The sequence below is a fragment of the Cervus canadensis genome, chromosome 13, assembly GCF_019320065.1.
Source record: "Cervus canadensis isolate Bull #8, Minnesota chromosome 13, ASM1932006v1, whole genome shotgun sequence".
Taxonomy (NCBI): Eukaryota; Metazoa; Chordata; class Mammalia; order Artiodactyla; family Cervidae; genus Cervus; species Cervus canadensis.
The window spans coordinates 52,465,393-52,480,014 of record NC_057398.1 but is presented as its reverse complement, the minus strand read 5'-3'; the positions used below and the strand labels follow the sequence as shown (position 1 = coordinate 52,480,014).

The 14,622-nt window shown below is 37.2% G+C and overlaps 1 protein-coding gene and 1 long non-coding RNA gene across 5 annotated transcripts in view; one reads left to right on the top strand and one right to left on the bottom strand.

The window, feature by feature from the left end:
• Window positions 1–14,622, top strand: part of DISP1 (dispatched RND transporter family member 1) — a 227,001-nt gene that overhangs the window by 204,232 nt on the left and 8,147 nt on the right. For all 4 annotated transcript variants that reach the window (XM_043486229.1, XM_043486227.1, XM_043486228.1 and 1 more), the window contains 5 exons: window positions 486–515; window positions 7,734–7,857; window positions 8,690–8,817; window positions 9,174–9,271; window positions 11,243–11,340. In XM_043486229.1, the coding sequence (XP_043342164.1) occupies window positions 486–515; window positions 7,734–7,857; window positions 8,690–8,817; window positions 9,174–9,271; window positions 11,243–11,340 (478 nt within the window). The remainder of the gene's footprint in view (window positions 1–485; window positions 516–7,733; window positions 7,858–8,689; window positions 8,818–9,173; window positions 9,272–11,242; window positions 11,341–14,622) is intronic.
• LOC122452538 lies at window positions 9,003–12,538 on the bottom strand. Its single transcript, XR_006272740.1, has 3 exons — window positions 12,428–12,538; window positions 11,750–11,810; window positions 9,003–9,145 (listed from the first exon to the last, which is right to left on the bottom strand). It is a non-coding gene; the product is annotated as an uncharacterized LOC122452538 (long non-coding RNA).

Below are 14,622 nucleotides of genomic sequence, written 5' to 3'. Positions count from 1 at the left end.
GGGTCTTCATCCCACAGGGGAAGAACCATTGTCTTCCAGAATGGTGAAACATGAGCAGTGAATTTTGTAACTACAGAGGTGATATGATATTTCTAGCTGAAGAAGGTATTGATGTCCAAACTAAAAGAAAAAATATGTTGGGAGATCCTTGATAAGTAAGAAGCAGCTTGGATTGGAGACAGGTATGTGGCTTCCTGTTGTGAGAGAGATGAGGGAATCTGTAGCTATAGGTTTGGAGAATGTCTGGTATGACTATGAATACCCTAGGAGGTTGTGATGAACATCTGAGAATATGCCACCTACTGGCATAACAAGGTGGTCAACATTCATTATTAAATCCAAAATCTCTCAAATAGAAATGTCTTTTTTAACTCTTCAAGGATTCGTTCATAAGGAGAGATAATAAGTGAAATGTTAAATGTATAAAGCATTTGTTTATATTATGATGCCTTGTTTCTGATTGTTTTTCCTTTGCTTTTTTCCAGACCATCCAGACCTTTCAAGTTACCAAAAAGGTAAAGTAGTCTGGATCATCTTATGAAATAAGTATGTGCTTTTCCCAGTTTAGTATTTTCTTTAAGTTTTGCTGCTGTTTTTGCCTTCCTCATTTGTATTTTTGTGAAGGAAAATTATATTTCCTCGGATTTGGCTGCTTGAGGAATCCTGAACTCCAAAAAGTGGTTTTAATCCCAAGGGAGTCTTTTAGCCTTTAAATTCTAGTTGGGTTTGATCACTTATGGGCTTCCTGTGGTTCAGCTGGTAAAGAATCTCTCTGCAATGTGGGAGACCTGGGTTTGATCCCTGGGTTGGGAAGATCCCCTGGAGAAGGGAAAGGCTACCCACTCCAGTATTCTGGCCTGGAGAATTCCATGGACTGTACACCATGGGATCACAAAGAGTTTGACACGACTGAGCAACATTCACTTTCACTTTGATCATTTATATTTTCATGATTATTTTGAATTCTTTCCTGTAAGGCTTGGCTTCTCAATGTCCTACTTATTGATGAGAGAGAAACCATCCAGTCAACTGCCATGACTTGAACTCACAGCAGTTTATTTCAGATGACTTGTCTGTGTCTCTTTATAAAAATTTTGTTATCATGTTAAGATGGAAGTACTCTTTTATGTGGAAATTTTTAAGTTTTTTTTTTAATAGAAAATCAAAGTTTTAAATGGACAAGTGTTTCCGAAAAAAAGCATTGTCTCATCAGATGTCCTTGTGCATGGTGATTCCAGATATGAGATTATTAAGAAATTCTTCATGATATTTGAAATTCATTTGCTAAGGAAGCTCAGATGCTGATAGCTCTGAAGCCTTCCTCAGGAGAGTTATTCTCTCTTTGGAGTAAGATTGCTACATAAATTTTAATTAGTAAATTTCTTTTATATTTAAAAATATTAATTTTTAAATTGTAATAAAATAGACATAGCATAAAATTTACCATCTTAACCATTTTAAAGTGTACACTTCTGGGGCACTAAGTACATTCACATTATTGTACAAACATCACCACCATCCGTCTCCAGAACTTTTTTCAACCTGCAAAACTGAACCTCTGTACTTATTAAATGGTACCTGCTCATTTCTTCCTCTCCCCAGCTTCTAGCAACCACCATTCTCCTGTCTCTATGAATTCCGTTACTCTAACATCTCATATGAGTGGAAAAGCACAGCATTTGTCCTTTTGTGACTCTCTGATTTCACTTAGCATGTTGTCCTCAAGTGTCATCCATGTTGTAGCATGCGTCAGAATTTCCTTCCTTTTTAAGACTGAACGATATTCCATGGTATGCATATACTACATTTTTTTACCCAATTTTGCAACAAAAAAAATTATGGAAAAAAGATGAAGGAAAGAGGTTATACAAGTAAATATGACACATGAAGAAAATGAATTTCCATTTTTCTAGAAATAATAGGGTCTTCTTAAATGACCAAAAGTTTTATATTTTGAAAGAGTCATATGTATTTTTCTCTGTTAAAAGATTTGTATTTTTAAAAGTCTTAATTTCTTCTTTTCAATAGATGCACATGTAAATACAACTTCTTCCTAAAATTAGCCTTTTCTGATTCCCCTTTCCCACCCTAGCTGAAGTAATCTTTTCCTTCATAGAATTCACAAAATTTTTTAATCTGTATCCCTGTAAAAATATACCTCTGTTGACCTAATTCTGTAGGTATTTGTGTACCTGTCTGATTTTCTGAATTAGGCTCTAACTTCCTTGAGGATAGTTACTCATATCCTCTATGATATCTGCTATGATTTTATATATCACTCAGACAGTGGTTATCTGCTATGATTTTATTACCAGAAAACCTGCATCTTTAATTACTATGTAATGCTAACTGTTGAATGAGTTTATTACTTCACAAGAAAGAGTTCGATACTGTTTTCTTCTGTGAAATTCCATAAGCTTCAAATATTCCACTAAATTGATAGTTGATGCCACTAGAAAAGTTAGGATTAATAACATTTAGAAATGCTTACCCTTAAAAGAGAAGAGGGATAAGGAAAATATATTAAAGGAAACAAGGGAAGAAACATAGGAGGAAGAGATTTTTTTTTAGGAAGCAAGCAATAGCTAAAGTGTTAAATATAGCTTAGGTAAAAGAAGATGAAAACCAAGACAGTTAGTTGATATTGGCAGTTTCAGAAGACTCACCAGAGCAAAAGCCAGGCTATCAGGGGTTAAGGACTGGGTAGTTGGTCAGGAAAAGAGGCCTGAGGTCCAAGGTACTCATACTCTCTACAGCCTAGCTGTCTGCTCAGAAAGGAAGGGGAGAAAGAAGAGAGGGTTTCCAGAAAGGCAGCAAAGGTCAAAAGAAAAAAATCTTTGTAAACTAAGAGAGGAAAGTTTACTACAGAGGGTCTTATTGTAATACAAATGGTCCATTTAAAACAGGTCCCCCATGTCACATGAGCATAAGTTTGCCCAGTAAGAACTTCATTTATTTGTTTTAATAGTTATTGCTGATCTTTTTCCAGAGTAACCCAATAATAAGGTGATTGAGAATCTATGAGTAAATTTGAGGGGCTTGCCATGTATGCGTGTGTGCTTAGTCATGTCCGACTCTCTGCAACCCCATTCTCTGTAGCCCACCAGCCTCCTCTGTCCATGGGATTTTCCAGGCAAGAATACTGGAGTGGGTTGCCATGTTCTCCCCTAGGGATCTTTCCGACCCAGGGATCAAATCCGGGTCTCCTGCACTGCAAGGAGGATTCTTTACCACTTGAACCATCAAGGTCCATATACCTCTTGAAAACTTTAGCAGGTCAGGAACAGCCTGGATCAGGGTGCTAGGCAGCCTGCCCACTCACTTAGATCTGCAGTTTACCCACAAACGCAATCCATTCACCCTGCTCCTGTTATCTGTCATTTTATAGAAGGAGAATGAATCCTTCATATCTGTACTGTTTGATATGTGACCTGTTGAGATGATGATGTGCTCTTTTATATTGGGTTAGTTTAAAAGTTCATTCAGGTTTAGCCATACCATCATATAGAAAAACCCAAACAAACTTTCTGGCCAACCCAATACAACAGTGCCATGGGTAGTGCTGCAGGCCTAACCTAAGCAGCTGATGCAGCAGTAGGGCCTTGAGGAAAACCGTCACCTGGTCAGTGAGTCATTAAGAAATGACTGCCTGCTGTCATCCAGGAGTTGGAGAAGTGGATGGCATGTACAATTATGTTGTAGCATGGTCTAAAGATTAGATCAGGCAGATGAAAGACAATTACTGGTATACAGAGGAACATATTATAGTAAAAGAGTGGTCCTTTGGAAAATTCTTCCAATGCATGTGTAGTTGACTTTTCAGAGAAAAGAATGTGCAGGTCCTTTATTCAAATTTAAACTTAGAATATGTACCTTGAACTCAGATGCATCATGAAGGGAATTAGCTAGAAAAATATAGCTGTAAGATTTATAGGTCATTTTTAATTTCCTTTACTTCTCCAGTTTTCCTGCTTTATTAGATTTTTGTCATAATATTACAACCATTGTCTGGGTTTCATGTTATACATGAAACTTTTGTTTCCCACATGGTGCCCATAGCTACACAACATCGTAGCATAGACAGCAGGAAGCAGAAATAGCCTCAGTCATTGTGTGATATTTAGGAGAAACCACTGTCTGAGTGATATTTACTCAAAAGAGTTAGGGCTTTCCCCCCATGGTGCTTTATGTCCTCAGGATAGTGATTCCATTTCTTAAGTGTGAACAGTTGTCTCTAGGAAAGGTTAGCATGTGAAACATGTGCTGTGTGAAGAAGTGGACTTGTACTAGGGTAAGGTTAAACATGTTTGGAAGAAATGTGCTGAAATCACTAATGCCGTAAAATTTCCAATTGTAGTCAGTGCACGGATATGGTAGAGAGCAGTGCTGTAAAATCAAAACCAAATGTTTTCAAAGGCAAGAAAAAGCAATTATTGAATGAGTTTTTTAAGATTGCTGTGCATGTGTGCAGATTTTTCAAGAACACAAACAAAAAGTCATTATATAGGTAAATTAAACCACAGTATGAAAACTAAGCAATTTGGGGCCCGTGGCCTTCTATTGATAACATGTTTGTAGGTAAAAATGCATAACTTCTGGTTTATTTGAAAGAAAATTGATCCATTTAATATAAAGTATAATGAGTAATTGTGTAAGCCTGGAGCCCTTTTCACTTCATAGGGCTGATATTTTAAAGGTCTAAAATGTAAAGGACTTTTTTTTAAGCCTGAAGCAATGAACAGAAAGTCTCAAATGCGCTATTGACAAAGGATTTTATTGCTTCAGACCAGTTACTTTCATCTTGGTTTGCATTTGGTGGAGAAGGAAATAAAGTATAGAAAATATAAGCATTGGGTGTGTTCTGGAAATACGAACGATTCTGACCACTTGGTGTTTACATTTGAACAACTACAATCAGCATATTGTCATTTATGTGTTTTCAATACATTCAGAATTATTCTTAAATTATTCCACCTTATCTAGTATAATTTTTCCTTATTGAGTTTTTAAATGCAGAATTTACAGTCTAGTGAATCATGTTCAAACTCGAAGTCCTTTGGGTCTACATGATTTTGCACAGAGAAATTAAGAGTGTGGCTGAGGAATTTAATTCTAAATGACAATTTTGGAAAGCATCTGTTTGTGGCAAGTTGACTTATTCTTGATGTCTTTTGTCTCTCTTGTGTTCGAATCAAGAGATGATATCATAGTGACTAAGAAGCCAGACTCTTAAACCAGATTACCTGGCTTCCTAGCTTTGTGACTTTTTTTTTAAAGATATAATTGATATGTAACATTATATTAGTTTCAGGTGTATAACATAATAATTTGATATTCATATGTATTGTGAAATAATCACCACAATAAGTCTAGTTACTATTCATCACTACACACAGTTACAAATTTTTTTTTCTTTCTTGTAGTGAGAACTTTTAAAATCTACTCCCTTAGCAACTTTCAAATATACAGTATAGTATTATTAACTATAGTTACTGTGTTGTACATTACATCCCCAGGACATACTTGTTTCATGACCGGGGCCAGCTTGTGACTTTGAACAAGTTATTCAACCTGACCATGCCTCAGTTTCATTTCATAAAGTTGTTGTGAGAATTCTGTGAGATGATAATCTATGTAAAGCATGAGAGCAACTGGAACTCTTAGTGGGTGCAAGCTATTCTTTATTCTCCTAAGGTTGCTTTTAAAAGAAAAATAATGAAAAATGCCTGTGCAAGTAAGCCCTTAAAACATAATTATGTTATACTTTAACTTTCTTATTAAAATTTAATGTGAAAATCTCCATGAAGCCAGATCTATGAAGTTTAGCGATCAGAATATAAAAATCAGCCATCTATTCTTAGAGACATCTTGTAGCTTTTTTCAGAATTGTAGAGCCACAAGCCTTCCTTGAACTGCCAGCATGATTTTGAAGAAAAAACTAAAAATATCTGAGCAAGAAGTCTATTTCAAATGAGCCAGAAATAGCCATCACAGCAGCCCAATGAGCTAACACTATTGAGACTTGAAGAGTAGTTGTTCAGAAGTTAGATGTTTCTTTTCTTCTCTAATAAAAATTCAAAAAACCTGAAGTTGGCAGAATACATTTTGAATTTTAGAACAGTTCAATTTAGTCAACTTCTATTAAGCACTAAGTTGTTAGCTAGATCTGCAAGCATCAAGTTAGGAAGGCCTGGTCCAGGATCTGATGGAAGGGCCCAGAAACAGGTCTTTCAGTGGAAGATAGTGAATGAGGGTATGGGAAGGGTATCGGGAGAAATGACTTGACTGTGGGTTTGGTAACAGGAGTTTCTGAGGTGTAGTAAGAAAACACAGCCAGGCCATGGTGATTGGAGAATTGAGGGAAGATAGATACGTGGGTGTTTGTTCATCTAATCAATAGACAGTGACCAAGCACCTTTTAAAAGGCACTGTTTTGCAGACAGGATCTTCTGTATCATTTTTGTATTTGCACAGCAGAAATAGAGACACAGACGCAGAGAACAGCTGTGTGGGTATCAAGGGGGAAGTGGGGGTGGGAGGGATTGGGAGATTGGGATTGACATGTACATAGTACTGATGCTTTGTGTAAACTAGAGGACCAATGAGAACATACAGGGAACTCTACTTAATGTACTGTGGTGGCCTGAAATGGGAAGGATTCCCAGGGGAGGGGATATAATGTGTGTATCTGTATGGCTGATTCATTTTGCTGGACAGTAGAAACAAACACAGCATTGTAAAAAACTATACTCCAGTAAAAAATAATTTTCAAAAAAGAAAGTATATAAGTGTTTAGCAAAAAGAAGGTGGCACTAATACTGTACTAAATCAACCACTCAATCAATCAAAAGTCTCTGCCCTCATGTAGCTCACAGTCCAGTGGATAAGTTCATTATTGTTGTTCCGTGTCCAACTTTTTGTTTTAACTAAAAGGAAGGTTAATAGGTTTATGGGGAGGTTTCAATTTGGTTTGGTTATTCTTAAAGACTTACAGGCTTTCCTGGGTGGCTCAGCAGTAAAGAATCTGTCTGCCAACGCAGGAGACGCAGGTTTGTTCCTTGGGCCAGGAAGATCCCCTGGAGAAGGAAATGGCAACCCACTCTAGTATTCTCGCCTGAAGAATTCCATGGACAGAGGCGGCTGGCAGGCTACAGTCCATGGGGTCACAAAGAGTTGGACGTGACTTAGCATCTAAAACAACAATTCTTAAAGCTTTACCTGAACCTGTTTACGGGCTGGGTTCTTTTTCAAGAGGTGATGGAGTGAAAATAGGGAGAAAGGAGTAACTGGAGAAACAAAAGTTCTGGAAGAGACTGCAAAGAGGATGGAGCCTCTGTTAAAATATATTTCTTTCCACTTAGAAAGTGTAGATTCAAGATCTTTTTCCCAGGCACAGATTTAACAATGAAATATTACTTGTCAGAAATGGACATTATGCTCACTTTCAGATGGTTAGATAGCATCACCGACTCAACAGACATGAATTTGAGCAAACTCCAGGAGCTAGTGAAAGACAGGGAAGCCTGGCATATTGCAGCCCATGGAGTCACAAAGAGTCAGACATGACTTAGCAACTGAGAAACAACAGTTTATAATCTCATTAGATCTTTCATTGACAAATACCTGTACTAGGTCTGAAGTAGGAAGAATGAACAAATTGCTCTGTTAGGTAGTGAAAAAACTTTACTCTGCTTCTAAGCGGCTTTCTCTGTGATCTCTCTCTGCTCTTGTAGTTACGCAGCCCTGATAGCAGACTGGCCTGTGGTCGTCTTGGGCCTGTGCACGGTGTTCATCGTGGTCTGCGCCTTGGTTGGAGTATTAGTGCCAGAGCTTCCTGATTTCTCTGATCCATTGCTGGTAAGGAAAACTGAGCCAATAGAATCTGCTGGTCTATTTTATTTAGCCTTCGATCATCTCAAAAGAATGAGCACTTTAAGACACTTTGTCTTATGTTATCTAGTACCCTCTCTTTTGAAACCTTCTCAAGCCATCAGTAAGTACAGTCATTTTCTGAAAGAGGGAAGACTTGTCTGTATTCTCAGGTTCTCAAAGGGGGTCAAGGAACTTGCTCACCATCAAAAATCTGGAAATCTGTTTCTTGGTCTCCATGTTAACCTAAAGAGCTGTAAATTGGAGAATCTGCAGACTATAGAAACATTTTCACAAAATCTTTAAAACCAAAATGTCACTTTTTTTTTCCTGAGGAAGTTAAAGGAATTTCAGTGTTACTAAGAGAGAGCAGGGTCTGTTTTTAAGGATTGATAGATGTCCCTCAGGTGTGGAATAGGGAGGAAAATATGAATGAGGATAATTGTAACGATAAACTCTTTGTAAAACATGCATAACATAATTTAATTTGACCATGATGTTTTATAACATAAAAATAGGTATTTACTAAATGCTAGGGATGCATATAGAAGAGAAGCTTCAGATAAGTTTTTTATCCTCCTTTTTCCTGAGATATGTAACATACCAAAGAATCAGGCTGATTTGTCACAGTAAATAGGTGATCATTATTATGTCAAATCATCTTGTTTTAATGCAGTTCACCTCTGGAGTAGCTGTGAGGAACGTATTTATTTTCTGTTGAAAGCTATCCATCACCTTGACATTGCCTTCCCAAGCTGTTATAACTATACTTAGCCTGAAATGAAGTACACTAATGGGAATTTGTAATATTTTGCCTTAGGGTTTTGAACCAAGAGGGACTGCAATAGGCCAGAGACTGGTCACATGGAATAACATGGTGAAAAATACAGGATACAAAGCAACATTAGCAAATTACCCCTTTAAATATGCAGATGAACAAGCCAAAAGGTAACCATTTATTAACTTTTAGACAAAACACTGCTAATGAATTCCACTTCTAAACACTGCCTGAGCAAAGCAATTCCATCTGAAATGTGTGGCTCAAATTCTTTACCACTGAACTTGTTAAAATTGTCATTGTCTTTTAAGATTGTGTTGTCTGTTAGTGAAGGTTTGGGTTTGGGTTTGTTTTTTTTTCCTTTTTCAGAAGTGAGAAAATTAATGGCGGTTGCTTATGCCCATCCATCCAACTTAATACCAAGCACTAAATAGGTCATGACTTCGAGGCAGTACTGTTACCGGTAGGTTTCTCATCCTTGGAATGGTGAGGACTTGACTGAAGATCAAATTGTGTTCCATTTCAGCCATCGGGATGATAGATGGTCAGACGATCATTATGAAAGAGAGAAGAGAGAAGTTGACTGGAACTTCCACAAGGACAGCTTTTTCTGTGACGTTCCAAGTGAGTGGCATCATAGATGACAAACCTCTCAGAGTTTCCTGAGATTGAACGAGATTGATAACCTAGACTGTTGGGTATATGTGACTGGTCACACAGCTTTACTGTTTCTGTCATGCTTCAAGAGATTTTGTTTAATTAACTTGTAATTTTACTTCTCTAGGTTAGTCAACCACTAATCTGAATTTATTTACCTATAATTAAAAAAAAATAATGAGCAAAAAAGAAAAAAATAATAAGAGAGGATTGAGTTATAGCCGGTTTTAAGAAAGATATAAATCTAATAAAATTATTGACCTTGCTCAATATTTTAAGTCATTTAAAAAAACTCCTTGCACATATTTTTAGATTGAACCCTGAAATAATCTACTGTCAAAACACCTGTATTAATAGCCTTCTTGTGCCTGCCTTGTCATTAGACATTAGAGGAAGAAAGATGAACAATTAAAAGTCCAGAGGTTCAAAGCTTGCATGCCTCAACGACCCAGCTCATATATGGATGAGATAAGTGAACTGAGTTAAGACAGCAGGAAGTGATGGTGATTGAAGAGTATATGGCAGAATATGGCCTTGAAAAAATGAGGGCCCAAATATTGTAAGAAATTCCCAGAGGCCAGGAATCCTGATTTCAGTATGGCATCACAGATCTCTAAATGTTGGCAGCAAATTCACTAAACAAAATCGGCTGTGGCCTAGAGTCAGCCTGGTTCCTCTGTAGCTGCCAGGAAAGAAGAGTTCAGGGCCTCAGAGAAACATGTTTAACTTTGCGTGTCACTGATTAGCCCTCATGGTTACAAGTGGGGAATTGTGATAACTTCAATCTCTGATTAAGTGAATATTAACAGTGAAGCTTCTTTGGTTTCAGCTTTTTTTGTTGTTGAAAATCCTTCTAAGATGTGTTTTTTTCTTATCTTCTTAGATCACTAGGGAACCTACCTGATTGGGTCTTAGGTGTTTCTATATCTATTCAAACTTGAGGGTCTTTGTCTTGAAGACAGAAGTTTACTAAAGAAAACTTTGTGACCATTAATAAATGCTCATGTAATAAAGCTTTATTCATAAATTTGCAAATTGATTTTCTTTGTACCATTTGGCATTTCGATCATATAAAATTAACCTACTTTGTTTCAGTTCACTTATGTTAATTTTTTAATGGGTAAGGGAGCAGAAACAGTACTTATTGAGCACCTATTTTTCAGTATCTCATTTAATTCTCAACACTTACTTGAGAAAGTGTTGCTGTCTTTATTTTACAGATGAGGATCTGAGGCTCAGGAAAGCTGTTAGTTGCCTAAGATCACCTCGCTAGTAAATGACAGAAGCTGGTTACAACCCAGTTTTCACTTTAAAGACCATGTTCTTTCCAGGATATCACACAGCCTCCCTTGTTCGGAAATATATTTTGTAACAGTATGATTTTCAAAATATTTTTTCTAGAACTCTGAACACTCAGCAAGAATGAGGAGTGAGTCTGTGATCCTGGCCAGCATTCTGTGTTTAGTTGACTTTAGTTAGTGCTTTAACATTGATCATTTGCCATCTTTGCTCTCTAGTTAGCTGCCACAGAGAACACCCTTATAATCCATTCTTGATATGCCCTGGTACCTCATTCTTTGATTTTATATACCACTGTGGTGATATGTTGTGAAATTAAGAGGGAGGCATTCAATTGATTTTCTGCCAAAAGTTCTTATGGATTGTTCTTCCTAATTACAGTCTGATCAGAACTAGATATGTCACATAACTGCTACAATTTTTAAGATACAGTGAGTCGACAAAGGCTTTGAGCTAAAGCAATATGTAAAAAAATCTTTTTTTTACATTTTTCTCCTGGAATTTAATGAAAGACAGGATTCCCCACTGCTAATGAATTGCCCATGTGGTTTCCCAGTTTGAATTATTTCTGAATGCTGAGTCTTCTGAAATAAATTAATAATTTATAAACCTTTTTCTTTTTTTTTCCCCTGTCACCAGGTGACCGATATTCCAGAGTAGTATTTACTTCAGCTGGAGGGGAGACATTGTGGAATTTACCTGCAATTAAATCAATGTGCAATGTAGATAATTCAAGGGTATGTAAAGTAAAACTGAAATCTGTTCAGCACAAATAAGGTTGTATTTCTGAAACTCCTTTTACTGCTGAGCCTGGTGCCTGATCAGATGAAAGCACTTAAGTGGCTTACCTACTGAAGAATAAACACCAGGAGAATGGCTTTGCATTCTTTGACCCCAGGATCAAAGTGTTTGTTTCCCCACCTTTAAAACATACCATCTTCCTTAATAAAGATCTCTTTCTTTCCCACTCATGTTCTTTGTCCTTCATAGTCTTTTGTGTTATTTCACAGCTTATTTCCTTTCAGGATAATAGTTAAGCCTTTTTTTCTTCTTTTGTTGTATTTTCTCTTTCCTAGTTTCATTGTTCACTCCATTTTTCCCCCTGAGGCAATTGTCAGCATCTTAATTATGCAATGAAATGCTCACCTTTCTGGCAATCAATGGATCCTTTTGGCCGGTGACCTCAAAGGAAAATTTAGGGCACAGGCTAGGAAAGAGGACATCAAAGAGCATAAATAGAATATCTATGGAAATGGCCTGAGTAATCCAATCCAGATTGTTCTGAATTCTGAACACCTTGATGCTTTAACAAGACATAAGGATATAAGAAGACAGGTACTTCCACTCCTAATCTTCTGTAGAGCACCAGAAAATAGAAAGTCAACTACCAGGCTTGGAGAGCAGTCTATTTCATGTGTTCAGACGTAGTTTCTCCAAGTAGAAACTGCTGGTCACTAAGATCACTAATGGCCTCATCCAAGCACAGTAACAAGGCAGAAGAGGAACTTGTATTCTGAGCATAATTCCATTCTCAATTAATGTCTCAACTTGATCACTACCAACTTCAGCTGGTCTACCTGACCGTGGAGCATTGTCAAGTGAGAAACTCCAGCATGAAACCCAATAAAATGTAAAATCACTTGTCAGTTGAAAATCTAATCACATGCTCTAAGAGCTAGACTGACAATCCAGGGAAATAAATCACCTGTTCTACTAACAGGATTCTTTACTGCATAGGAGGTAGAAAGGACCCTTTGAGGTCACCCTTAGACCAGCACTGTCCCTGTGCTGATAAAAGGACCTTCTGAGAACTGAGTGCCTTACCCAGGTCACCTAGTTAGTTGGTCCCAGATCTTCTGACTTCATTCTTCATTCGGAGAGGCCATTTACATATTTTGAAAATAACTTTTGCATCGATGAGGATATCAGGATTTTCTGTGAGTGCCATCTTGTCTCTCTGCAACTCCAAATAGACCAAAGTCACAAACCATCTGTAAACAGCCTACAGTTTCTTCATCAGTGAGCCATTTTGGTCATATTTTGTTCTGTTCTACAATGATCAGTGGATTTTTGAAAGCTACTATGAGCATATTTCTCCTTGTTATGGGTTACAACCGTTCTCATACAGAAAGTTGACTCTAAAGTTAACTTTAGAGAGCACTTGCTGTGTGCAAGGCTTTATGCTGGGTATTTTACATCTCTCACAGTAGACCTGTGACCTTGGAATAATACCTTTTAATGGATGAGCAGTTAAGCTTAGAGAAGTTAAGCCAGTCTGGTTACTTTATAATCACACCTTGGATGAAAACAGTTCATTAACCTCTTAGACCTTGTTATTCCTACCCTTGCAGTTAATCTTTAGACCTTCCCTCCCTTGAAGACACTAAAGTGATTGAATTCACTCAATTGATTAACAGCTGATGTTTTTTGAGTGTTACTGATATTTGTCAGGAAGTATTCTAAATACTTTAATGAATTATTTCATTTAATTCTCACAACTGTGTTAGGAATGAAACACTATTATTCTGCCTGTTTTGCAGATGAGAAAGTTCACACAGGTGGCAAGTGACAGATGGAGGATTTGAACCAGCCAAGTCTTAATTCCAGAGCCTCCCAGGTGGCTCGGTGGTAAAGAATTCACCTGCCAATAGAGGCAGTGTGGGTTCGATCCCTGGGTCGGGAATGTCCTCTGGAGGAGAAAATGGCAACCCACTCCAGTATTCTTGCCTGGGAAATCCCATGGACTGAGGAGCCTGGCAAGCTACAGTCTGTGGGGTCTCAAAGAGTCAGATATGACTGAGCAACTAAACAACAACAAAAGTCTAATTCTAGAGTCTGTGCCTTTACCCTCCATTCTTTATGCTTCCATAATGCAGATTACTGTTCCCTCTCCCATTTATGTTTTGCGTTGTTTTGCTATATATACCATTTCCCACTCAAGTGAACCTCAAAGAATTATCATGGCCTAGAATAGAATAAGTACCTTTTAAAAAGCTAGCAATTTATTCTATGAGTACATCTTAGATTTTTAATGAACTCAAAAACTCTAAAACCAGTAAGCAGTACTGTGCCATTATAGCTTTCATAAGTGAAGAGTATATTATATATACATATATGTGTATATTTCAGATGATAAAATATCAGCACCAGTAGGAACCTTACAAAAAGGCATACAGCAAGGATAAATAATTGAATGAATTACTTGAAGGGACAATAGTGGGTGGAAAATAAAGCTAAGGATGAGATTGGACATACAATAATGCATACCCCACAATTCTGTGTATTTGCATGGTGGTGAGCTTCAAATTTGTCTTTAACTTCCCTGGCAACCAGCGCAGAGGAATTCATGGTCAGAGACAAAAGTCACTTAAATAGAGCTACAGATTTGTTTTTTAGAAGAAACCCATCTTGCCTTCATACTAAGACAGGAAAAGATTGTTCCCATACTTCCAAAAGAAGTATGATGTTCTGAAGAAAGTTCTTAACAGCAGGTTTAGCAGGTTTATGAGAGGTACAGTGCTGATTCTTACTTGGTTTGTAAACCATATCTGAAGTAGGTTGGTACTTGAGATATACCAGAAGCTTTTCTACAAGGGATAAAGCAATGAAATCTCAATACCGTGGTTTCTAATGGTTTGGCTTGAAGCATCTGCAAAATTTAAACTACTGAAAAAAGTAGATGTACTTTGCTTGTCCTTTTTTCTCTACTGAGCTCATAATAACAATGGTTAGCTGTGAGTTCAAGCCTATACTCACTTCCTTGAAAGAATGTAACAATCTGTAGTACTTTTGTGAAAATGTGAGGAACAGACCCAAAGACACATCTGAATGAATGGTCAAGCCATTACAGATGCATACCAGTAAATGAATAAACATAACCAAGGCCCTGAAATTCTGCCTCAAGGAGTATGGTTGTAATTTGAGCTTTTTAAATTAAATGCTATTTTTGCCAATTGCAAATACCCTTGTATTCTAGCCTCAAACTCTTGCTGTGAACCTAGAACAACGTGTTTCTCACA